The sequence below is a fragment of the Dryobates pubescens genome, chromosome 17, assembly GCF_014839835.1.
Source record: "Dryobates pubescens isolate bDryPub1 chromosome 17, bDryPub1.pri, whole genome shotgun sequence".
Lineage (NCBI taxonomy): Eukaryota > Metazoa > Chordata > Aves > Piciformes > Picidae > Dryobates > Dryobates pubescens.
Window position 1 is genome coordinate 718386 of NC_071628.1, and position 27392 is coordinate 745777.

Consider the following 27392-nt stretch of genomic DNA (forward strand, 5'->3'; position numbering starts at 1 on the left):
CAGGGTAATTTTAACATTTCAACAGAAGACTTTTTTTTTCCTTTATGAGGCTTAAAGGAAACAACTTGCTGCTCCTTAAGTAAATACCTTTTACTAAAAGGTCAGGAGATCAGCAGTCATAAGCAAAGTTTCACCTTTCACAAGGATGCAGAAATTTATCTAAAAACCCCCTTAGACCAATTATGCCTCATCTGATGAGCATGGAAGTTTTTTCACAGGCTTTCACATGTTCTGATTTGGACTACTGCATACAATGCTGGTTCTTCTATTCACGTATTTTTTTTACTGCTGTAAACCAGATTGAAACAGCAAAAAAGTTGAAGATCACAGAGTGTGAAGCCCAGCTCAAAATGCCACACAGATTACCATGGAAGCTGGTTACAGGCCATCTGTTGCAAGATCTCCGCCCATAATTTAGAAGTACCAAATGGCAGGACATGGACTATCCCCAAGTTCGATGCTGACAGTTAGAAAACTAAGCTTACATTATAACAAAGTACCAGAACTTCCAATGCCAGCTATTCAAAATTCTCTGATTCTGCCAAGGTGGCTGGAGGAAAAAAAAAAAAAGTAGTCTTAACACCCACAGCAGGTACTAGCTATCAAGTAGCTACAAAAAACCTACAGAAAGCCACAGGTTAAGAAACCAACAATTTATTGATGGGATAAACTGTTTAGAAATCAAAGAAAGTAGAGAACAAAGAAGCATCAACATATTAAAAAGAACACTAGAACTAATAAAAAGACATTAAAATGTTCAAAAAGGTTAGAAAAGAATAGGTAAGGGACAGCAACAGAGCATTCACATTTACAGTAACACAGAGTGAAAGACGTAAGGGCACGTATCAAAAGACTCTAGCATTCATTTAAGACGCCACTGCTCTCCCTCCTACTATGTTTTCAGACAAACGTTTCAGGAGCAACAGAAGATACCAAGCTCTGGGCATATAAAAGCAATTCTTATGCCAAAACTGAACAGGAGGCAACTATAACAGGAAGATGCCTCATCAATTTCACTTAATCATTTACAACATTGCCATCAGTCTGAAAATAAGTAACAAGAGATGTGTTTCTTCCCTTACACAGCTTCTAAGCTGTGTACAATTAGCTTTCCTTCTAATACAACAACAACCCCCTTCTCTCATGCGTATCAGGACCAGAGAGGATCAAGCCTAGTTTCATGGTGAGCCTACAGGACAACCAAATCAAGGAGGCAAGTGAATTACTGAAACATTACCTAAGATAAATGCATCACCTATAACTCCATAAAATAGAATTACTGATTCTAGAGAGGGGTTTTGTAATTTTTATTTGTTAAAATATTATTTCTACACAGACACAACAATGTTTTCAGAACATGTCCAAAATGCTGGTTCTGCAACTTCACCTTTATCATGCCATAAGCATCTGTCAATGGAGGAACTACATCAAGCTCTGAGTTTCTGCCAACCTGCTGCTGCTTAAATACAGGACTCCTACTCTCACCATCTCATCTCCCATGCTCCTCCCTGCTTATGCTGTACCTGTCGCTGCAGCTGCTCTAAAGCACATCATATTCTCCAATGATTCTATTAAAGCTCTGTTTTAAAGCAAAAAAGTAGATACTTTTCCACTGGTTTTTCTGCTGAAAATGAATGTTTTTTCTAAATCAAGGACATTATTTACCTCCAGTGGGAAGCAAACCATCCGAATCCAACCATGAATTATATCTCAACTGCCTGAAGAACAATTGTTAATAGACCACAAAGTTACCACACAGGCAGAGCAAATCTGAAATGCAAACAGTTGCAAAAAAAAAAAAAGATAAAACATCACTCTGTTTTAGCTTGTAAATCTTTCATCCTACTGACTTAACCTTCCCATCCAGAACACAGACAAAATTCAAGAACACATCTCCCTAGGAAAAAAGTTATACACTCTCCTTCATAGCTAAATAAATTCCTGCAATGAAAGAAAAAAGCCAGAAAGAACACAGGGCTGATGTGAAGAGAGCACTCCTAAAGTACGCTACATTTGAAAGGCGAGAGCAAAATCCTTAATCTCCTACTACTATGATACAGTAAACTTACAGAGGAAAATAAGAATCTGCAGATGAGAGTCCTTGCGTGTTCTCCCAGAACAGAAACCAGAGATGTACTTGGGTACTGACTTCACTTTGCTATGCTATTGCCAGAGGTCAAACGCTTGACACCACCTTAAAAAACCCAGCAGTAAACACCGCCCCCCCCACCCCGTCCAAATGCAGGCAGCATGGCACAGAAATTGTTCAGGAAGAGGTTCTTAGCCCTCATTCTGTGAAGAAGCACTACTGCAATTCATAACACAAAGAGGCCTTAGATGCAGAACAAAAATCAGACTGGCAAACTGACTTGCTTGCATCCCTATCTCAAATACGTCTGTCACAATCAAAGGCTCATCTTGAAAGCATTAGGTTTTCCCTTCCTCTGCATTGTCTATCCCTTATTTAAGCTAATCCCGTGACTATGTAATACTCTTCAGCTCTTCAAAGCTTGTATTATCCCTCTCATTAGTACACAGCACTGAAGACAGAAGGTAGGGAGGTTTTCTTTCTGATCATAAAAGGCAATTAACAAATCAGCAGAGAAACTCCTCTGAAAGAAATACATTTGTCTATTTCTCGGTTTTGTCAATCTGATGATTTTATTAAAAACCTATTTACAAGATACTCTGTGATCCCTTTGGCAATAGGTTCTGCAGCTATATAAGGCTAATCACTATTCCTAAAACATTCCTAAAAAGCAAGGCATTTCTTTGGAAGACAACTTGAGAACTTAAATTAAGCACTTAAGTCAGCCACCTGTTTTGGTCTATCTACAGGACTACGGGAGACATGACTCTTATCTGAAATGCAGTTACAGTACATAAAGGCTCCAACTGCCAAGAAAATCCTTGCTTTCTACTGTACCTAACTCAGAAATTGTGTACTAGAAGGAGTTTCTATTTAATGCCCAAGCATAATAAAAACTGAAAATCCCAATACCTTTGAGTAATTATATTCACACTATTTTATTACTGCAGAAATCAGTCATTCTACTGCTATGTCTTAAGTGACATGGAGAGCGACTGGACAACAAATTTCATTAACTTCACTTCCTCCACAGATTTACTTTTTTTATTCTAGTTTGTTGCAGGGTTTTTGCTTGTTTCATTGTTTTTTCTGTACAAGTAGTAGTACAGGCTGTGACCAATTTGAGCCGGGCACAATATTTGATTGCTAAAATGGCTACTGTCTCAGAAGATAAAAGGGGCCAAGAGTAACTGTTAAGGTTGAGGACATTTTTTTGGACCTTGTCCTCCATCCAACTGATTTTTGCTATTAAAACCTTGAACACTTCCCCTCCCCTCCTCCCCCAGAAAAACAACCATCTTTCACACCTCTATTTCCATTGCCAAATGTGGCTGAAATCAATCACGTTTCCCAGAAACTGGCAGGGGCTGGAGGGCAGATGGGAAACCAACATGGCTATAAAGACAACTTACTGCCTTAGAGAAAGCAGACTAAAAGCAGCAGGTTACATTTTATGACAAGGTTTTCAAGTTCTTAAATACATTTGGTTAAGAATTCTTAAGACACACTATATTGCTCTATATGACAAGCCTGAAGGAGCTAAGAAAACTGACGTGTCTTTTCAAATTGTTACCTCAACGATATCTGAGTTGGTTCTGCTTTCGTGGGGCTCGTTGTATTCTGTGTATTTAAGGAGAACTTTGTCCATATCAGTGCTGGCATACTGAAAGAGTTTGTTAGAGCTGTTAAAAATGATGAGTGCTATTTCACAGTCACAGAGTACACTCAACTCATATGCCTTCTTCATTAATCCAAACTTCCTCTTTGTAAAGGTGACCTGGAGAAGAAAAAAAAAAAATTATTTTTGTTTTAAAACTGCCTAACAAGGGTTAGAAGGACTCTAATTAAGAATTCAAGGAACATACCCACTGAGCCTACATTATTTATTCCTACTAATGAGAGTCATAACTGAGCATGTGTACAAGCTTAACAAAAGAAATGCCTCTTGTATCTGGCTGTCTTCTGCTCTTCATTAAACTAAACGCGACAATTGCACTACTCCAACTCCTCCACTGGTATACAACTACTAAGGAGAAAGTATGTAACTACTAAGGGGAACTGAAGTTTGAAGGATCCTCTAACCACATTTCCTTCTGTTCAACCAAGCATTGACTTTCCAGGTATCACAATATTTTCTTCTGTTATTCTAGATGAGTTATTCTAGTTTACAAGTTACTCACAAACTGAATTCTAATAAAATAACAGAATACAACAATATCAAAAGGAACACAGTTGCTATGCAATATGTTTTCTAATTATGCAGAGCTAATATGTACTCTCACTTTTTTGGCTATTAAATCTTCTAATCGAGTTCACTTACACTTTTGGTTTCTGCCACCTGGGAACACGACAAAATAAATCCTTCTATCCAGTTAGAACTGCCACAGGGAAATAAATCCATTACAGACCATCACAAAGGAGAGCCTGTCCACCAAGGAAGGGGGAACCACAGTCACAAAAATCACTATCAACTATGATAAAAAGATTTAAAAAAACATTCCTTTCACAAGATTTCAGTTAAGGATGAAAGAGTATTGACGTGCAAAAGTTCAATCAAACACGGGTCTGACACTGAGGCAAACTTCTCTTAACTGAGAATATTTTTATGTTCTCTCCTATGCTTCAACAAGGCACTTAATCTACATGAAGTTAATGTTCTGAGACTTTTTAAATAGAGATGCCTTTCCATTTGAGCTTCAGTGCTGAATGGAACACTGCTGTCTGTGGCCATATTCACACCCCCGTATTACAATTCGAAGTATGTACCCTTGCGACAAGTTAGTGGCCTACCCGCCCTGTATGTCAGACAATAGTCAGTATAGTTTTGCAAGATAGGAATGAAGTGAAACACAAGAAAACAAACCTGTTTTATGGGTTTCTGTAGTTTAACATGTTAATTGCCTAGTTGTACATCAAGTTCTGGAAGATGGATGGGAAAATTCAGTGTGTGCACACCTCCAGGCAGTTTTTCCAGGGAAGAGTATCGTCTCATACATACTACTTTTTAAATATTATCCATAATAAAAGAATATATACTATCCTTCCCACTTCATAAATAGTCAGGGGGGTGCAAACCAATACTAACAACAGTGTGTATATAGGATGCTGACAATAACTGCATTCGTAGCTCCTCGATCACAAAGCTTTGCAAAGGTACTGTGGGCATGAGATTCCTCTCCAGCTTTAAAAAGGTACTGTGGTGGGTTCAAGTCTGCCCCCAACATTAACTTTGCCAGACCAACTCAGTACCAGCACAGGTACCCACAGCAAACAAAAAATAAGGTATCTGTTTTAGCATATGCCTTCTCCTCCCAAAAATGCACTGTGAATTTGATTTTTTAAAATTGGGACTGTGAACAATTAGCCACAGTAGCAAAGGAGATAATAAACAAAAGACCTAAAAAGATGACAACACAGAACATCAGGCACATTGTGATAACCATAGTCCCACCTAAGCTACCATGCAGTGCTTCTAATTTAGAAAGTTCTTGCAGTTTAGAGAGATAGACCCTTAAATAATCCCTGCTCAGATGCAAAGCGAGTACACTTACCATAAATTTTTATTCAACCCTTTCAAAGCAAGTTTGGGGAGAAGCTCCATTAAGATACAGCACTATTTCTTAAACAATTTCATGTAAGAAGGCTGTAACAGATCCCAGGTTCAGCTAGTATAAGCAAATCTTTTAACCTACTTATTGTTTCACAATTACAATACATTAGTGAGACAAGACACCAAAAAAATCTGACAGCCTTCACCTTAATGCATCTTGTTTTATTTTCAGTTATCAATTGAACAAGTTGAGTAAGTACAGAAGTAGGCTGCACTGGCCTGTACTTTGCCCAAATATAGGTGGAAATTCTACTATCCACATATAACACAATACAGCTGCTTTTCAAAAGCACAATCCATCTTGCCTAAGTCTCCCAGTAGTTCTGCCACTTGATACATACCCTCTTGCACAACACTTGGGATTCATTTATCCCCTCTTGATAGGACATTAAGAATTACTTCATATGGATTCCTCTGGCTATCTGGGAAAACTGGGCATTTTATACAGCTGCTGTTGTTCTTTTGATACTTAATTACAAGACACTAAAGCAGTTAGTACCCAAGTACAAGAAGGTATAGACAGGTACTACTGTTTTGGTTTTGCCAGGAAAAAGGCACCATAAAACACAGGGGTGGAGAGTGTGCTATATTACTGAAAGAAGTCATTAAATGAAAAGACTGAAGGCTAAGTTGCACTAAGGACAGATAAGAGCCTGGGTCAAGGTATCTTCTCAACTGAAAGTTCTCTCTTGCCTCTTAAAAGCATATGTTACTTGCAAGATAGCATCAATTCACCACTTTATATTTGGACAATGCTTAGCACGAACCCCGATACCACTGGAGTTCAAGTCTCTCTTTAACACACAGTTTATTAAAAACTCAGTTTTCATTTAAGAATGCAGAAAGCAGAACATTAGATCTCCACTTTTTTTTTTTTTCCCCTTGCCATTTAGGACCACACTAAAGCCAACAATGTGTATCTTTACTGCAGGCCAATGGCTTCCTCAGCACTATTCTAATATTGCTTAGCAAAAAATGAGTGAGGAGGAGAAAGCAAAGGCAGCAAAATTGAGGTCCTTTGATAACTAATTTACTGTACTTTATTCTCTTCAGCTTAATGAAGATGAATGTCCTGCAGCTCATTCAAGCAGATAAGACTGCTTAATTAATAATACAATGATGGTCTCATGACAATTGTAATCCCCCAGAGTAGCGGTCTATATATTCTGTTTTGAGTTCACATACAACCCCATCAGAAATAAGATGCTTCTGATAGGACAACAGCTTTTCTTGCCTCCTAAGTTACATAAACTCATGCTGCAGGCAAAGCTCTACCCCATTCTACTAAATAAAAACAACAACACACCAAACACACCCCCACCAACATCTGAACAGGACGTTGTATGTATGTTCCTGAACCAGCTGTGTATGCCACAGGGGCTGTAGGAGACAAAACTACTGAACTATGCTTTCCATTTGGCAAAACAAACCAGAAATGGCCTTATCTGGGTCAGTGCAAAAAAAATAAATCCCAAAAGTAAATTAATACCTGTGAAATATTCAAGGCAGCAGGGTATTTTAGCAGATTAAAACTCTATATACTAACTACCAAACCCACATGACACCTGTGGGCTGAAACACCATCAATACCTCTAGATAATAAAACCGATTCCAGTAACAAAAAAGGTAGCTTTTAAAACCAAGATGCAGTATGTCACCATCTCAAGAGTTTCCCGTTTTCACTGACATCCTCTTCCTAGTCATTTAAGAAGAAGCTCTAGTCAAAGAACAGCCAGAAACAAAGCCTCAATTTAATCCCCACGTTTTCCTTCAAGTCACAGTAATGGTACAAGTGGACCAGAATTTGATACAAATCCACTAGTTCTCCTCCTCTCCATTGTTCCAACCTGAACAATGATATGATGATGGAAGAAAAAGAAAAGTCAGGGTTTAGTAGTATGATGTCTGGTTTGTCCAACTCACTCCAAATAACATGGAAAAAGGAGGGAGGGGGATCAATTTCCACCTCTTCAACATGCCTTAAGATCTGAAAAAATGAAGTTATTCATTCATCTACTTTTATTACGTGTACTTGAGACATTTATCTACATCAAACATACTGTCAGTGTGTGATTAAAGCTGTTCAAACACAATACTTGGCTTTCACCCAAACTCCAGTAATACTTTTCGTGCTATATATAGGCTTCGCAGTTTACATTGCTTTAAAGTGATACAGGCAGAAAAACAATCCTTGTTTCACAAACAAACAGTGGGCTCTGAACTGATGTGTCAGCAGCAAGACTATGTCATGGAATTCTGACATTACTCTGAAATCAAGTTGGTGCTCAGAAGTTGTTAAAAAAGCAAATCAAACACTAGGAACAGAACAGAGAATAAACATCAGCATACCGCTGTGTAAGTCCGTGCCATTCTGGGTCCCTTTGCCACCAAATATAAAACACTCAAGAAGGTATGGGGGAAAGTTGTACGAATGAGCAAAGACATGGAGTGAATTCTGTATTAAAACTAAGCAAGCTAGAGTGCTTCAGCCTGGAAATATTATTTTAAGAGAGAAAAATAAGATATGGCAGAGGTCCACAGAAGAACAAGCAAGACGGACAGACTAGATAGGGAGTGACTGCTGCCTCTTCCACAGAAGAGCTAAATAATTAATAGAATCGTGACAAAGTGAAAACAGAAAGGTGTTTCTTGAAACAACAAGTAATGGACCTACAGAAAATTCCAGCCAAAAGATACTGCAGCAACTGCATTTACGCTGCAACTGTTAAGGGCTCAAAGGATAACTGAACAAGTTCACTGGTAGGGGGCAGGGAAAGCAAACAAAACAAAAAAACCCCATCCATTAAGGGTTACTAAATATACAGAAACCACATCCAGCTCAGGAAATCCCTGAGCTAAGAATAGTTAGAAGCTGAAAGAGGATTACAGAGTAGTGTAACACGTGCAACTCCATCCTACACTTACTTGCTTATGACCATCATTGGACAAAAGATCCTTGTCCAGCAGTATCCTTGGTCTGACTCACCACCACTCTTCCTGAGGATGGCCCCTCATTCCTACACTACTTAAAAACAACAGCTTCCAGATACCCCACTATACATTTTAAGAAATAAAGTTTTAATTGGCTATTATCTCATGAAGCAATTTAGAAGTTAAGAGGAAACTACTCCTACAGAGTCACCAGGTTTTGGCACCTTTCAAGTTCAGAGGACACCTCTTTATTAGGGCAAGAGCAGCAAAGCAAAGCAGCACATTTCTGAGTACTCTTCCCTCTTGACAAAAACTATTCTTGAAGGCTACTGTGCCTTTAAATAGAATCCTGTTAACAAAATTCATTATCATATACAAACTACTGTAGATAATAGTCCACAGCTATGTCAAACTCTTCAATCAAGGAGGCTGCAGTAAATACTTTTACTACAGCCACTCTGAATGTCTCATGCTTCACCTTCATTACTAACTATTCCTAGTATCTATCAGATCAAGTAAGGTTTCTGCTTCAACACAACCCTCCAGTCTACTTCAAGTACAGACTAGGATACTGTCTGAATAGGAATACCAGTTTCACAGTGAATTTGTTTTCAAGTAGTAATTCACATTACTTGTAAGTAACAACTTTCCCCTCAAACAACAGTAAAACTACTGAGACCTATTTCTTATTTGTATTCTGGTCATGCCATCTGTCGATACATGAAGACGAAGCTCAGCTTTAGAAGAGGGAAATAAGATTAATGTATTCAGTTTCCATTCATTTTTAGGAGTACTGATGAACTTGCTCATGTAAACTCCTTGTTTCTCACCTGTCTATTCCGTTCATCCATTATTCTTGTGATCTGTATTTTCTTTCTCCCCATTTTCAGCCTCTTCTTTCTTTCACTTTGCTATCCCGAAATACACTAATCCGAGAAATGTCACTCTTCAGTATTCTAACACATGATACAGCTTTCTTTCACTTTGTCTTCAGCTGGAGGTTCAGGTTCCTATTTCTTCTTATAACCACCTAAATTTAAAAAAAGAAAAGAAAATCAGTGTACACTGCATAGCAATATAATAACTGCATGCATAAAACAATTCCAGTGAGTATCTATAAGCTAGAGATTTAAAATGACTAACCATTTCAGGCAGTTTCAATTGATGCCTTAAAAATTTACACAGGTCAAAGGGAGCAGTGCTCACCACTCTAAGCTGTAGGCCTTGAGTTATGGGAGGTTTCAAAAATTTACCCATAAACTTTTGGTAAACTCCATTCATTTATTTTAAGAAACCTTAGAAAGAATCCAGTATAATTCCTCTTTCTCTTGCAAAACTATCACCATGGTAATGAGGCAAAGCCATGAGAATATAAAGGTTCTGTTCCTAAACTAATTACATCTCATTTGATAAGACAATATTTAGAGTTTCATTGGGAAGCAGGAAGGAGAGAAGAGGGAATATCTTTACTTAAAAAGGATAAAGACCAAAGCAAATATTTTCACAGAAATGTTTCACAGCAACCAAGGCACCAGTGAACAATTAAGACATTCAGAGAGTTACTCTCACTCTACAGTTACTCTCTCTCTACAATAACCTGTAACTTACATATTTGCCAATAACCAACTATCAGTGCAGCACTTGTTTCATTTTGTTATACTGTTTAGAAAGACAAAGATGTGTGCAACTTGAAAAGCTTAATACTTTCATCTAGTACTAATGCATCCCATTGACTTGTAGAACAAGATTTAAAGGCATGTTCAGTGCAAAGCCATATTCCCAGCATACTGCTTTAACCATAGGAGAACGTTAGTTCCACAAATCTGAAGAACGATTGAAAATAAACAGCCTCTGGAACATGAACTGTATACTAGAACATATAAATAGGAAATAGGTACACCTTATTGTATAACTACCTAATATTCATTAAAATAAAGGAGGTAAAATCAGCCACAATACTAGCTTATAACCTCCCTAACTTTCCAACCCAAACCATCTTTTGAAATCAAGCCTTGTATATTTTAACATGGGTGTCACAACGCCATGCCCTTGAGGCCATATGTAGAAAGTGGTGCAACCACATCACCATCAGAGAGTTAATAAGCAGAGACAGCAAGAGGCGATTAGTCACAGGCTATACTTCACAATACATTCAATCTGCACTGAGGAAACAACCATGATGTTCTGATGCAGCTTGCAAGGGAGGGGGGAAAAAATATTAAAAAGGTGGAGGAACAGCACAAAATGAAGGGCTGTCATTCTGTATTTACCTGATATCAACAAAGGCCTGCTTCTGTAACACATCACAAAATGCCCAGCAGTATTTAGAAACACTATCCCAGGGAAGCTGTGATCAAATCAACACTAAGATTATCTGATGTCCACTGGTCAACAGGACATAAGACATTGTTTATACAGCAAAACTTAAGAGAGCATCAGCGTTGCATTCTGTTTATTTGCTTCAACAAAAGAAATTTCATCCAGTGTGCTGCTGAAAAGGTATGAATAGCTTGCCGAGGCCAGGTGAACAAGGCTCTACACAACCAATAGCACACTGCAAATACTGCACATGAAAAGCAGCACAGGTGTGTATCTGTGTATCTTTTTTGGGTGGTGGGTTTTTTTGGTTTGTTTCTTGGTGGGTTTTTGTGGTTGGTTTGTTTGTTGTTGTTTGGGGGGGGGGGGGGTGAAAAACAAAACCCAAAAGAAAACAAAACAAAGCCCACCACCAAGAACAGCCACTGGACATGAGCTTCAATTCATACAATTTTCAGCCTTAAGCCAGCTGCCCCACTTTTAAAAAAAAACAACCACCACACAAAACACACACCCAAACCCACAAGGAAAACCACTCCTCAGCTCCTGCTGTGACCACACATGAAATTCAGTTCTGCAAAAAACTAGTTGCATTCCTTAAACATACCTAACAAAAGGATCTCTATAAGCAGCTCTTCAAATTTTTCTCCTTCATATGTTGCTTTCTTTAAAATACACATTATTGACACTGTTCTCAGCATACAGAGCTATCGGTTTCCTTTCTCTGCTTGTTAAAAGCACTCACCATACCAACCAGTGCACACAAATAGCCACTACATGCAAGACCAACAGTCCATTTGGTCCAACACTTCACCTGTGTCTATTTGCAAATTCAGTAGGACAGCAGAGGTAAAACGCAGGAGCAGAGTAAGCATGTATCAGTTACAAGCAGTATCTAGCAAGCATTTTCTCCAGATACTCAGTGAGGAACTTATGGAGTCTTGTGTGGAACCTCACATTGAAGACTAAATCTTCATTCTATTAATATTACTTTTGAACCTGTGTACATTTCTACCACCTAGAAGCAAGGAGTTTCATGGCTTAGTAATGCATCCGAGTAGAAGATAAAGCCTTTCATTTAAGCCTGATCCTGCTACTCACACTTGGCCTCCACAGATTTTCAATTGCATAAGGCAGTGAATAAGCAGTCATATTCTACTTTCATGTTAGTCCTTCAGCCACCTTTACTGGTAACTAAAGAATTCCACTCTTTACTACTTCTAACCCAAAAGCCATTCCCTGGCCACCCATTCCATCCTCCCCTCTCCCATTTTCACACTGTTCTTTTGAAACATAAGGACAGAGCACATTTAGAGTTACAACAAGGTGTATAAAGTTTTATGACAATCTACTGCAGACGTATACAGAAGTATATCAGCATTTTATTTTCTCCTGTATTAAGACATACACCTAGGCAAATATACTGCTTCTCAAATTTTTCCTATAGAGACAGACCTATGCTCTGGAACAACTTTAAAACCCCTATGTAGGACCACACATTTTCTTCACATACTCCTGTCATATTCGCTCGCCTCTTCCATCTTCTGCAACCGATACTCAAAACCAAGTCTATGCAGTGAATAAAATAAGCTCATACTAGAACAGGGTAGAGAGGAAGAGAAAAAAGACATGACATTATGCAGTAGCTACACTTAAGGATACAAAATAGAAGAGATGCACAAACATTTTCCATAACTAATGGAAGGAAAGCTAAGGGAAACGCAATCTGCTCCATGCACCGTCGCACAAAGGGAAACAGGAAAACTGACACTAAATTTTCACCAACACTGTGTTATAGGCTTGGGGGTATTATTTCAGGTCTTTTAAACAAATTGCGCTCTACTAGGCATATGCATCAATCCATTCACCATTTGTGAGATCTGCCTCACCCTCCTTAATCAGTCCACTATAGCCTCTAAGGTCTGCTACTTTCTTCAACCTCAAGCGCTTTTCTCACTTAGCAAAGTGCAAATTCCTCGTTGCAAATCTGTCCCCATCTGGGTCCAGCTTCTCCTCCCTCTCCGCAGGTTGCTATGGACACCAGAAACCTGGCTTTGAAACACATTTGCCAAAGGCAACCCAGCTCTGAAATACCACTTCCCTTTAATTTTGAAGTCACACAGAAGATGATTTCCTAAGCTAAGAATTGAAGTATGAGGTTAGAGTAGAAAGGATCTTGTCATGAACTGCAAACTCCTAGTAAATTGAGCAGTAAAAACCCACCTTTCATGGGTGGGAAGTTACCACCCCATGCAAACACACATTACATCCCTCATGGGAGCAAAGACTTTTCCTTTTTCTAATCCTTGATCACGTCACAGTTGCAGGGTTTTTTTCCTTCCTGAATAGCAACAAAACTATGTAAGATAAGATACAAGACTATGTCCACTACATGACTGCATCAAAATATAACCAGCATAGTTTTAATTTTGCTAAATCATTGTTGCACAGCAACATACTTCGGTAATATTCTTAAATCAAAATCACTTCATTTAGATCAATAAACTTCTGCCCAATGAAGGGCAGAATGAAAGGAAAGGAAAATTGAGACGTGAAGATCAACACACACTAATTTCTGAAAGTAAATCTGAAATTTATGTTACATAACCTTGATAAAGAAAAAATTCTACTTCCTCCACTGACAGACTCGAATTACAGCCACCAAACCAGCTTTACATCACTTACATGGGCACACAGAAAATTATTGTTAATTCTTTTCTTTTTAAGAATGTCAAGCATCTATTAAACAGAACAGTATAAGCAAATTAAACAAAAAAACCCCACACATGCTTCATGATGAGCTTCAAACAGAAAAAAGTCAGCCTGCAATAATAGCAAGAAAAATGTTTGCAGCTGTCCAAGTGAAAGCTCTATTATTGTATAAAAGCAACCATGGCTTATTTATTTATTTAGTCCCTTCCCCAACACATGTGAGAACACCACTAAATGCTGAAAGACAACTGAACCATAAGCAAAACACACACCTCTGGGACTGCATATTTTCAGGAACTTGTTGTCAAGGTTGCTCACAATTTCATAAATAGTAAGAAACGTGTAACTTTAAAGCAAAGAAGCTGTATTTGACCTATTTTTAAAGACTTTTTAAGGGTTTGATGGAAAGAAATGTTATTTGTGCAGAAATCCACAAGGTCTTGAAGCCTTCTGGCAGAAGAGGTTAGGAAAAACCCTGTCAGAATTATACTCCATTTATTTTCCTTTTGTTTCCCTCTGCCTCATTGTTTTCTTGGAACTTCTATTTCACCATCAGAGTTGCAGGTTACATTTGACAGCAACTGTGTCATCAGAGCTCATTTACTGCAATGCACACAAAGAAATGCGTGTCACGACGTTGGATCATTTGCATGGTAACTCTCAAAGCCACAGCTGCATGAAAACACAGATCTGTACAAAAGCATCTTGCACTGGTAAACCAGAGGTATGGCTTACACAATAGCAGACAATTTTTACTAAACCAAGGTTAGTGGGTCCAGGAGACTGGACAGAAATTTTTGTCCCCTAAGCATGAATTGATGGGCACAGGCTGCACAACAGTCATTGCTGCACTGACTGGCAATTCTACCTAACACTCTGTGTGCTGACCAAGGATGTGACCAGAAAAGAAAATTCCATATGTATCAGTACAGTCACAAGGCCCATCCCCACGTGTTGAATGCTCTACATTAACAAGGCAGGTTACCACAGAGCATGTCTTTTTTTCCAAAGTACCTATAAACATGTACAGGTCCTTCCTTCCTCCCTGTCCTATAGCATTAAGTGGAAATAGCTAGAAGGAAAAAAAAAAAAAAAGAGACTGCCATAATGTCTTCACCAAAACAATCAAAAGAGCCAAGTAAAACATGATTCTCAGGCTTGATTCCACTGTCCAGAATTGAGCTAGGAACTTTTTATTCTTCATAAGCTCAGCATGAATGCAACCTCATACAAAGTATACTACCCCAGCCACCTTTTTTCTCCTAAATCTCAATCTACTTAAAATATATTCAGTCAGATTTGGATCTGCACTGAGACATGTTGAGAGCCATGGGATGTGATTACTGTGCTTGAAACATTCTACCAGCACTGCTCCAAATTATTTTCTGCCACTTGGAAGCTAGATTACAAAATTAACATTTCAAGCATAGGGACTCTATCTGTATTCAGATTCTTGCTGGGATTTCTTCAGAGGTGTGCAAAAAGTGACAAAAATGTTTCCTGCAGTCATATTTCCATAGCCCCTGTCATCATAGACTGCTGTAAGTAATGTCAAATATAAGTACAAAACACTAGAAAAGCCTACCCCCTCAAAACAATGTTGTCATTTATCTAACACTACTTGATGTACTACAGTATTAGGAAATAAATCTTTTTTCCATCCTCAGTTTAGGAGCCATTCTTCTACAGCCAAGAAGAGCCTTACAGTAAATGAGACTGCCCTCAGAGCTCCAAGGTCCTCGGCTAGCAAGCAACACACAAGCATTGTTATAAAACAATAATACAAGCCTCAGCCAAAATAACTTAAAAAAAAAAAACCAAACAGGACAACATAAAAAACAGGAAGCCATAAACAATTCTTTATTGATATTCCTTTTTTATGCATCATAAAACACTTGATTCTTTCAGCCAGGAAGAACAATGTGCATCTCTGATACCGAACCACTTCAGTAAGCTGTACTTCTAAGAGCAGATCAGTGGAGTTTTGCAACTAAATGTGGTCCTCAGGTTCCACATAAAAATTAAATCTGGTTTTGAGCTAATTTGGAAGTTATACAGCTTTTCAAACCAAGTTTTGAAGGCATATTACAAAACATCTCAGAGCACTCTCAAAAACAAGAAACCAAACCCAAAGGCTAGTCTTACTGAAGAACTGCAACTTCCAAATACTATTTAAGCATGCTACTCAAAATGGCCTCTGCTGCTGCTCTTAGACATGCATTAAGTCCTGTCTAAGACAAAGACAGCTACATTTTCTTGCACACAAAACAACACAAATCTAGGCTGTATGAAAAATGAACTGAGATTCAGACACCTGTTTCTAAAACAAGTTTTATTACTCCTAGAACACATTTTTTAATATTTAAGATACGACTTTCCTGAGTTGACAAACCAGTTTGAGAACGATCAGCACCACCTATGACACTCCTAGACAATATGACAAATGTGGCCTTGTCTAGGACCAGGGATGGGCAAGAATCCTGCTCTAATTATCTAAAATTAAGTATTTTTTCATACTGCTACACATTGCTATAAACTTTTTTCTTGGCCTACTGCTTAGAGTCCAAAAATTATGTATCATCTTATTTTGACCATTTATACTCTCTAGATGCCATTATCCAGTTATTTGTAAAAGCAGGTATCTTTACCACATGGTTTCAAGTGTCATTATTATTACTGTTCATAAATTTGGTCTTAATTCTTCTAAAATAATCTTTACATTCTCAAAACAACATTATTAACAGATAAACCTTGGATCTGGGAACTGATGAGCTAACAGTGGAGAAAGAACCACAGAAAGAGTACTAACCTTCCAATACCGAATTGAAATCAAATTTTAGATAGAAGCAGAACTTAAAATGTTAAGTAATCACAACAATTCTGTTGCCACACTTGTACAAACAGATTAAGAAACTAACTGCATGACTGAACAACAGTCTGGAAAACGTGCTCCAAAAAGGGTCTCCAGAAACCCATTTCTAATTTATCATGTAAGTGGTTGAAAGATGCAACTTCTCCATGGTATACAAAAACAGGCACAAAGATAGATGGTTCTGGACATTGTTAATAGAACAAACCTCACTATTTAAAAGCTATGACCAGAAAGACTAATTTCTTAGTGAATGAACAGGAGCTTTTAGAATACATAGAATAAACCAGGTTGGAAGAGACCTTCGAGATCATCACGTCCAACCCATCAACCAATCCAACACCACCCAAACAACTAACCCACGGCACCAAGCACCCCATCAAGTCTTCTCCTGAAAACCTCCAGTGATGGTGACTCCACCACCTCCCCAGGCAGCCCATTCCAATGGGCAATCACTCTTGCTGTACAGAACTTCTTCCTAACATCTAGCCTGAACCTCCCCTGGCACAGCCTGAGACTGTGTGCTCTTGTCCTGGTACTGGCTGCCTGGGAGAAGAGACTAACATCTGTCTGTCTACAACCTCCCTTCAGGTAGTTTTAGAGAGTAATAAGGTCACCCCTGAGTCTCCTCTTCTCCAGGCTAAGCAACTCCAGCTCCCTCAGCCTCTCCTCGTAGGGCTTATGTTCCAAACCCCTCACCAACTTTGTTGATCTTCTCTGGACTCGCTCCAGCAAGTCAACATCCTTCCTAAACTGAGGGGCCCAGAACTGGACACAGGACTTGAGGTGCGGCCTAACCAGTGCAGTGTACAGTTTTAGAACAACCATGTCAGTTTTATCACAACTGTAAAACTTTTGATCAGATAATCCTCCCATTTTCCACTTACAGTGCTTGGAAAATAACTGCAGTAGACATAGAAATCTAAACTTAACGTTTAGAGATGATTGCTCCATAACCAAATAGAAAGGCATTTGCAGGTACTGAGTTCAGTTACAATTGACTACGTTTCATAACTTCCACAGTAACAAGATCAAAGTGCAATGAAAAGCATTTAAAAGCAGGTTTTAAACTCATACACCTCTGTATGTGAGAAACAGAAGACAAGTTTCTTTCCTGAAGGAAAATACACATAAATGTTTTTCAAGACCAAAAAGGTTATTCAAGGTTATCATTATGAATCTGTAATGCTTGTGAAACTAAACTACTACATGGTCAAAATATTATCTTTTTTAAAAAATACTACTAATAAAAAAGGACAGAGCAACATGGCTCCTTATCAAAACTCTCCTCTGCCACCAAAGAAGGAAGCCCTCCTATGTACCTTCCAAAATGCTAATAAAATGTCTACTAGAGAGGGCTTTAAAGTATACACCCTTCCACTGACAGTGGAAAGATGCCACAGAACAGCTGCTCTCTGTTACAGAAGACAAAATGGAACCCTGTGAAATCAACTTCAATTCATCTGGGGCAGAAATGACCAAAATCATGCTGCTATTCTCAGCTGGGAAAATAATTTCCGTTCTTTAAAGCCAGCCTAATGATTCAGTAAGAATCATCTGAAAAGGCACCTTCACAAGCATTGGTCATGAACTGAACAGTAAAAACCTAACAGCATGAACAACTGAAAGGGTCATTTCAATATTTTCCTTCATCTTACTGTAAGAGAGAATAACATACACACATGGGACTGTTTGGTTTCCAAATAATGTATTTACCAACCAAAGGAAACTTCTGGTTTTTCAGCACCTTAACACTTCAACCTTCTTCATGCATCTTGAGATAACACTTAAAACATATTACAGACTGTTAAGTTGTGGCTGCAAGAAAAAGTATTATCATTGCAATATCTCTTTCCAGAAGTCTTCATATTTCATCAGTTACCACAGTGACACTCAGGCATTAATTACTGCTATCTTGGCTCATTACTTTTCCCTCAACTTCAGTTTATCAATAGATCAGAGAATACAGATCACCTTATTTTGCATACCAACATGCATTTGGCAACGGCAGAGCTCACTATATCTCAAAGTTCTCACACCACCTCTGCCCCACCTGTCGCATCTATATTTATCACCACGGAAATCAGTCAAGCAAAGCAGAGTAACAGTGGGGACTGCAAGTGGACAGAAGATGTTTTCAGTTACAGCTGTACTCTTAAATCATAAAATTATTTGGTCAGATTTTTATGAAATTCCAGACAAGGTGCATGACCTGTTTTTTTCTTGCTGTATGTGGTCACTTCGTGCTTTCATAATTTTATAGATAATTACAGCTTTGCTCTGATTTTAACATGCCCATGCCAGGCTGAATTCAGAGGAAGCAGCACACTAAATGTAAGCATAACATAAACGTGTCAAAATAACCTTAAAAAGTCAGGCTGCTGGAATTTCTATTTGGACATCTTTATCCAGAAGAGTATTGTCCTTTTTGCTTTTGAGAACTATATCATTTGGTAGATTGTCTTTTCTGAGGAGTACCGAAGACTTTAAAATGGGTGCTTGGAAGAACACTAATTTTACAATCCGTTTAGAATCTGAACAAATAACCTGCACATAAAGAACTGCACACTCATAAACAAACAAATATATATATATATGTATTTTTAAAAAATCTCAATAGCTCTCTTTCAAAGTTCTAAGGTACCATAACCACATCTCACAGCTGGATTATTCAGGGAAAAAAACAGCTGAAAGCAACATCAAAAAACATAAAGAGAGCGTACTACTTTTACACATAGTTCAAAATTCAACAAGGGGCCAACTGAGCTAATTTAAACAACATCCTGGATGTCTTCAAATCTATAAATGTAAGACTTTGTAATCTAAGATTTAAAGTTTATAGAAATTAAGACAGGCAGAAAAAGTCATGCAAAGATTTTGTAGGCTGCATTCAGCTTCCTTGCAGCAAATGCCAAATAAGCAGCTCTCCAGTTCAGTAAAACAGTGTCTGTTCTCAGTACATTAAAACTGACTGGTGTAGAACTGGCACAGTTTCCCAAGGCGAGTGTAAAAACCATCAGAGATTTTTCCTCATGAAGTATGTATATAAAAGGCATTTCATTGCTTGTTTTTTAATTTCTTCTACTGGGAAAAACAAAGCACATGAATGATGAGGTAATCTTATTTTACAGTGAGTTTACCTGCCATAGGAAACTGCATGAGCTGGATAGCACAGCAAACTAATCTGCAGTACGAATTCCAAAACGAAGTGAAGTTTTGAACTCTTATCAGTGACTAAACTTCTAGTAATTCATTGTTATGAAAACTGTCCACTCTGCCTACAAAGTGCAAAGGGTTGAGGTAATGCAACAAACAGCTGCATGACAGCAACTTCAACACATCATTGAGCAAACATTAAAGCAATCAAAAACATTTACATCTGGCTTCAGGAATGTAGTGGGATACAAAGGCAGCCACAGCTTTTCCATGCCTCTGCTTACACCTTGTGCTAGCTATAGAGAGCTTCCTCAAACAAGACTTTGAACTAAAAAGTACCAGATTTTATTAAAGTTCCTAACAAGGGAAAACATGAGTAGGTAAGAGCATGAAAACACAGAGGGATCACAAACAAGATTCTTTCCTGTGCCTTTGCAAGACAGGCCTTTGTTTCCTAGTTTGACTTTGGTCAACAGCGGCTTTATGATGCAGATTGCTATACGGTCACATTTTGTACCTGGGAAACTTCTTCCCAAGGTTTTGCTCCTTTTTACTATCTGCTTCTTCCTGATCCATCAGCTTTTCTATGTGCTCTGCACAAGCTGCAGGCTCCAAGTTTCTTGCCCAACTTCCATTTGTGGAACTTCTGTTTGGCTTTTTGGCGGGCGGTTTTGGTTGGCTTTTTGTTTGTTTCGGTGGTTTTTTTCTGTAACCTACTATAAGAGGTAGTCTCCACAATCACACACACACTCTCTCTCTTACCAAATCCCTATTTCCAGTCTTCCACATGATACAGACACTCTCCTTTTAAAGAGAGCAGGGCAGGAAAACCAACAACAAATAGAAGAAATATCACACATCAAAGAATTTAAGACGCTCTAACTCACTGAACAATTATCCAAGAGCTTTCTTGATAATGTATTCGATGTCTGATTAAATGACAGCATGCAGTCATATTGTTGAAGTGCAACAATTACAAACCAGACAGACACGACAACACAGTGCTTCAAACAGCCTGCATGCCTCAGTAAGACTTTCAGTAAACCATAAAGACGCCTACATGTTTCTAACAGATTAGTGGTAAATTCTTTTCTGTGGCTGCTATAGGCTTTGTTCAAAAACTCAATCTCTCTTACAACACAGATACATCATCAGTTCAAATTCCTAAATAAAAAAGTTGTACTGTACTTCAAAGATATTTAAACCACATTTCAGTGAATTATTCCCATCCCTGCATCCTTTTAAGCAAACAGTCCTATTATATTTAAGTAAAACACCATTATTGCTGGCTACAGCAGATCACAGGAAAGGCCCTTTCTAAACATGCATGAAGGCTTTCTAATTTCAGCACCCCTTTTTAAAAGCAACCTAGACTGAAATTCTTTAGACCTAAAAATATTTTATTGACAAGTACTTCACTAACCTCTTTACCCACCTATCAGCTTCCCCCTCAAGGCAGGCCACTGAAAACAAAAATTAGCCACATTAAGATACAAAACCAAACACCTAAAAATACTGCAGTAAAGCCAGTTTCTACTAAGAAAAGAAGAGAGAACACTACTCACAGTATTTTCTGCTCCTGCACATCAATTTTTTTCTTTATTGGCAGGTGATATCTGGTAGTCTGGACATTCACATGTCATTAATATTAACTGAGCCACTTTGATTCACTTGCAAACATGTTACCTAAACTCCACTGATCACAATACACTGCGCTTTCAGAGAAGAACTCATCTCCCAATAGAAAGCTCATTTTAAAACTAAGTAACTTGGGATGCTGGTTTGTTGCCATTGCAAGGAAAACAAGTACCACAGTCAGTTAACATGTTTTAGTTAGTAAGTGGAAATTAGGATGCTGCAGTAATTCGGCTACATGCTATACCTGCAAGACAGAGCAGATAAAATATTTCACCTTTCTCGCAGCTTGCTGCAAACAGAAAACTTAATGTCATTTGACCCTAACAAACATTAATGCTTCACATCAAAGTTCCATGATTCAAGCAGTGCATAGCAAGATGTTTTAAACTATGTTTCAATAGCTTCTGGAATGAAATATTCAGAGACTATAAATAGAGAGTAGTCTGACCCAGTTGTCCCCATTACAGTATTAAAAGCACAAGTCCTCAAAACTTAGAAAATATCTCAATTTCCCTTCATGTCAGCAAACCCTGTTGCATAAACAGAGCCACCAAAAAGCTCTGAACAAGAAGACAACAGCTGACAAAAATGAAGGACCACAAAAATTTGAGGTCCCAAGCAAGAATCAACAAAGTGATGCATATGTAAATAAACAAAGCCCTCACTGAAGAGCTCAAGAAGAGTAAGGATGTCAAGAAAAGCCAGGTAAAACAAAAGCTGAATTGCAGTGTACATGTAGGGCAGCTGGCCTATTTTCAATTACATTAAGTAGCCCAAGATGTGAAGCAGAAGCCCAGACAGGCTCAGATCATCATAGACTTCCCTTACTGAAAACCTCTGCCGTTTAAGCAAGTATATTCATTTAACTCTGACATGAAATGTTAGATGCAAATGCAAGCTTTTTGAAACTGTAAGGCAGACATCACCATCTTCACTACTTAGTCAGCCAAGCGCTATCTAATGCAATGACTTCCTAGACCTGACAGAAACCAGGACAGGTCAGAAAGCAAAGACTAAAATGTAGCTGGCCATCCAGACCTGCAATAATGCATTAAATGAATAAAATAATACAGTCACATACAGCTTATATCCTGATTCTGGAAACAAATTATTATCCTCACCACCACAGAAACGACCAGAAATGCTAAGAAACCAGTTTGAAAACACTTCAGAAATGAGGTGTAGATGATCAGCCTCAGTTTCTTGCAATATTAGATGGTCAAAGTGGAAATCTCAGCACTTAATTATTGCATCAGTAACTTAAACATGCTATGAAAACGACAAAGTAGTGCCCATTTCACACACACAGCTGGATCCCTTCCATCCATGCAGTTGTCTTGTCCATCTCAAACAAAAACCTAGCTAAAAGATGCAGGAACTGTATTTCAGCTGTAAAGCAAATACATATCAGTTAGACATGAGTGACTTCTTGAAGGTATTAGCTCTAATTGCTGCACTTAATGGTAACAGCAGTATTTTATTTTGGTAAGAGCAGCTGCATCCCACTATAAGAATCTTTGATACTGTCTGTAGCCCTGTTAGATGGAAGCGTGCAATGTGCAAGTTCAGACACTTTGGTCAACCTTTGAGCTTGGAGAAATGAGTGGTTAAATCTATTATTCTAACATTATCGCTACAGTACACCAGGAAGAATCTGTAACCTTTTCCATTCCTTTCTGCTACGACAACAAAACATTGTCTTCACAAAAAACCCTATATACTTATTTCCTTAAGCAAAACCAAACAATCATAAAACCTTGCATATTAAACATATTACTGCAAGTGGATTCTGCTAAAATCATATGCCATCTTAGTTATTTTACATCTCTTTTTACTCAAAGTAAATAATCAGGGAACAAATATATAAGTTATATAAACAGAAAAGTGAAACAGTGAACTGGCATGCAGTGTATATGTGACTTTCAAGAATCTGCTTAGAAACCTCCTTACACCTACAAGAAATCTTAGCTCCTAAAAAAGTTATTGTTGCATACTCCAGGCCTTCAGGACATTAAAACTGTCTTTCACATGCTGACTGGAAGTCCTGCAGCAGCTGAAGCAATAAATATTGACAGCTAGCTGGCAAAGAGCAGATACCAGAGCTCGCAGTCTCCAATTTCACCTGCATCAGCAAAGGCAGAGCCTACAAGGGACAGTGCAGCTAGAGCCCAGTATGTTCACCTGCCCTGCTGTTGCTTTGTCTGCATTAAAAGCGTATTTTCCTCTCAATAACACTGATGCACCTCTGAACATACCTGCTTTCATAGATGACTCTGAGAATGTCCATTATCTACTAAATATCATTGCCACATACACATATACTGTACCTAAAATGTAACTCTGGCTACAAGTTGTACTGCAAGAAGCAGCTTCCAGCATTCAGTCCCATCCTTTCACACCCTTACGCAGCTCGGCACTTTCTCCCCTAACTTGTGCTTTGTAGATTTTGTATGTGAGGTCAATAATAAAAACTACACAACCAACTTAGAGCAAACACGGCAAACAAATCTGTGCAAAAACATGAGATACTCCTGCCAGCACATAAATGATGAAAGAATTAATAAAGTGGGCTTGTCCAAGAGCTCACATTGGTAACAGAGTTCTGCTTTCCTCTCAGTGCTCATATCCCCTAGTTTTAGGGGGAATTACAGAAGCTGCAAGGAAATGCATTCAGACTTTAAGAAAGAAAATTAAAACCAAAGCAAAAATCAAGGACAAAGGTAACAAAATTCTACCTTCCTACTGGAAGAAAGGTATCTCTGCAGCAATTCTCTCTGGAGTTCAGGCTAACTTCAGATTGATAGCTGTTTTCCAGCAATTTCATAATGCTGCTAAATGATTATTTATGAGATGTGAAACTGAGACTTCTTAGTACAGCCCAGACCACTGAGTCAGACCTAGTTCTCAAAACTTCAGCATATGATTTCATCTGAAGCCAACAGATTTTTACCACCACACAGACACACCTCTGATTATGTTTAGATTTTTAAGAATTCACCAACAGACAATGTCATCATTTAATCCAGCACACAGCTTCACTGCAGGGAGGGGTGGAGACATCCTTCACACTGTAAATATTTGCCTGCTTTCAGGGGGAAGATATGAATCGAAACAAGCTTACCCTGTACTTCTAGCAGGCACTACTCTTAACATGTTATGTCAGCCAACACTGCAGAGAATCTTCCTTCGAGCTTCTTGCAGATTTTCCTTCAGTTGCAGACAAAGGGGGAACACATTTAATTTCAATGGTAATACCCAATTAACAACATTAACAAGCCTTTATAGAGAGCAGGCCTTTGTAGGCATCGGATGCTGACAAGCTGCAGAAGCTTGGTCTATTGCATAGTACAGCAGCTAGAAAGCAGCAATGCACTGAGCTCAGGTTTAAACAGTAAACTAAGATTTCTGCTCTGGCATTTTAATGCTGCTAAGTCAGTCTATATGCATTATTTGCAAGATGTCAGTTGGGACATGGAAAGGAAGATCACTTACACTAGATACTGAATCCTCCAACTCAAAATCTCATTTTATACAAATGAGATCCCGTGCTTAATTCTTTCAGTTGGTGGAACTGAAGCCAAAATACTCCTGAACAGGATGGTAATCTTCCCTATAGTCTTCCCATAGGGAGGCAAGACAGCTCTCAAGTCTCACTGTTTGTTCTTTCTTGGAATGAGTCCAAGTTCACTTCAGTAAATATGTTCACCTCATACAGCCAGTAGAAAGGCATTAAAGGTCTCCAAAAGTAAAGCACAGCACACGGTGGACAGCAGCAGCAGAGAAAGAGTTAACAGTAAGTTTATCTGTAGGGAGCTCTACCTATGGCATTTTACCTAATTTGATGCCACAAAGCACAGAACAAGACACAGACATGGCTTTCTGAATTGAGTAGATTCAAACGGACGTTAAAAAGAAGAGAGTTCTCATTCACTTTTAAGGATTTCACCTTAAGGGAAGGTCTTGCAAGGATGCACATGGTATTCTTCGGCCTTCTGAAAACAGAATCAACTAAGCAGAAGACTTAATTCTTATAACAAAAACTTGGAAGAGCCATGTTAGAAAAAGCAAGCTAAATCACAAAAGTGAAATGAATAACTATTTGCCAATATCCCCAAAAACCCCACTCTGAACAACTCAGCTTTTTCTCAAGATCTGAGTTTCCACTGGTGGTTCTTCAGTATCTCAGATGCAGGCTGTTACAGAAAACCAAAATGGGAACTCTAAAGGGACCTTGTCATTTTATTGTGTTATTAATTCAGGAACTTTAAGATAAATAGAAAAACAAATTAAATTATGTCCTTGAAGTACTCCAAAGAAAACCTACTGCACTTCCCTGTAATTTTTCTGCACATGCAGTATTTACCAAAACTAAAGAATGTGACAGGAAACACCTTCGACCTTGAAGGAGCCACTAGCCCATAATGAACATGTCTAGAGAAATAGCATCAAAATCCAACAACCTATTATCTGGAAGAAAGAGCCTACACAGCCTTCTCAACAGGAAGAAGCTGAACAAGTTTCTATCTGGGAGATGTACAAGTTAAATCAGAGCTGGGGGAGGTGGAGCCCTTCGTTTTGCTTTTAGCCAAGCCTCACTGGCATCATGTTTGACCACTGGACCTGAAGAAGAAACAAACTCCCAAAGCATTCAGAACCCACTTGAATCTTCAAGCTTAAGGAAGGCAATCATGCAAGTCTGAGACTAAGTAAATCCCTTAGCAATGAGTTGTTAGAAAATATGTTGTCCTATATTCAGTATTAAAGCTCCATTCTGGTGCTTAGATTCACAAGGACATGTTTATTCACCTGGGCCCGTAGCTGCAGTGCCAGAAGAATCCTGTTACTGCATGCTAAATGGTGTTGTGCAAGAAACAGGAGACACTGAGCAAGCTATCTTATTCTGCTCAGCACGAGACATGAAAAGGCTTTGAACAGTGAAGCAACATCAACATCACACTTTCAGCAACAAACCAGCAGAGAAAATGGTGTTCAACTTCATTAGGATTTTGAACAACAAAAAGATTACATTCCATTAAAGATACCATCCACCTTGCAATGTTGTCTTCAGAGAGGACTTCTGTATGCCACTCTTCCCTGTGTATCACCTCCCAAATGGTGACTTGTTAAATCTGCAGAAGGCATGTCACTGACACATTAGCTCTTATGCACAGATGACACCAAAAAAATTCTGACACTATCACAGCACTGCTGAAATTTACACTTGTGGCCTTTCTTAAAAGTAAGGAACAGATTGCTATTTTCAGATTTTATTTTTTAAAAAATTGACCTTTAGTCATCAGGGCAGCAGCAAACTGAATCATAGCAGCCTACAACCCAAACAAATTACTCCAAAAATTATGGTGGATTAAAAACAAAAAAACCCCACTGCATTTCAATACACAGTCCTCTCTCACACTGGTACACAATGCTCCATCGTTCCAAATCTGCACTTGGTTACATCTGTTACAAACTGAGTCTCTTCAAATAATTTGGTAACGTTTTATTTAATCAACAGAACCCTGGAAACAGTCAGAGAAATCATAACTTTTTAGAGTTTCATTGTGTCTTTCACTTGATTAAGATCACATGGTTACTAGACATATGCATGCTAAACAGATGAGATGCTATCACAGCAGGTCAGTTCTGTACAAGTTGCTTGTATTAAATTTCTCCTGTAAGCAACAGAGTTCAGTTCTGCTACAGCAAATATATGAAGAGGCCTCACATTCCAACCAACCAAAGGAAAAACTATGCCCACAGAGAACTAAGTATGCCAATGCTACTTTAACCCATTTACTACTATAGAACACACAAGTAAGCCTTGCATTTATGTTACCTATATGATGAGTTTTTAAGATTCAAAACCCAAAAGCTAATTGGATTGTCTTACTGCTATGGAAATTTAAGGAAAAGGTCACAAGATTATAGTCTGTACACAACACGCAAGACTGATAGAATTCAAACCAGGACTTGGTTACTAACTGGGTAGGACATTCACTTATACCTGAAATATTTTGTTGGTTTGATTAAACTAACTGGGTACACAGTAACTTCTAAAACACATTTTAAAC

General features: G+C 38.4%; 1 protein-coding gene across 1 annotated transcript in view; it reads right to left on the bottom strand.

Annotated features, from left to right (window-relative positions):
• MEF2A (myocyte enhancer factor 2A) overlaps positions 1-27392 on the bottom strand; it is an 87324-nt gene that overhangs the window by 41971 nt on the left and 17961 nt on the right. Inside the window, exons 2-3 of the mRNA XM_054168853.1 lie at positions 9461-9660; positions 3663-3866 (exon numbers count right to left, since the gene is read on the bottom strand). Of these exons, the coding sequence (XP_054024828.1) occupies positions 3663-3866; positions 9461-9514 (258 nt within the window). The 5' untranslated portion in view covers positions 9515-9660. The remainder of the gene's footprint in view (positions 1-3662; positions 3867-9460; positions 9661-27392) is intronic.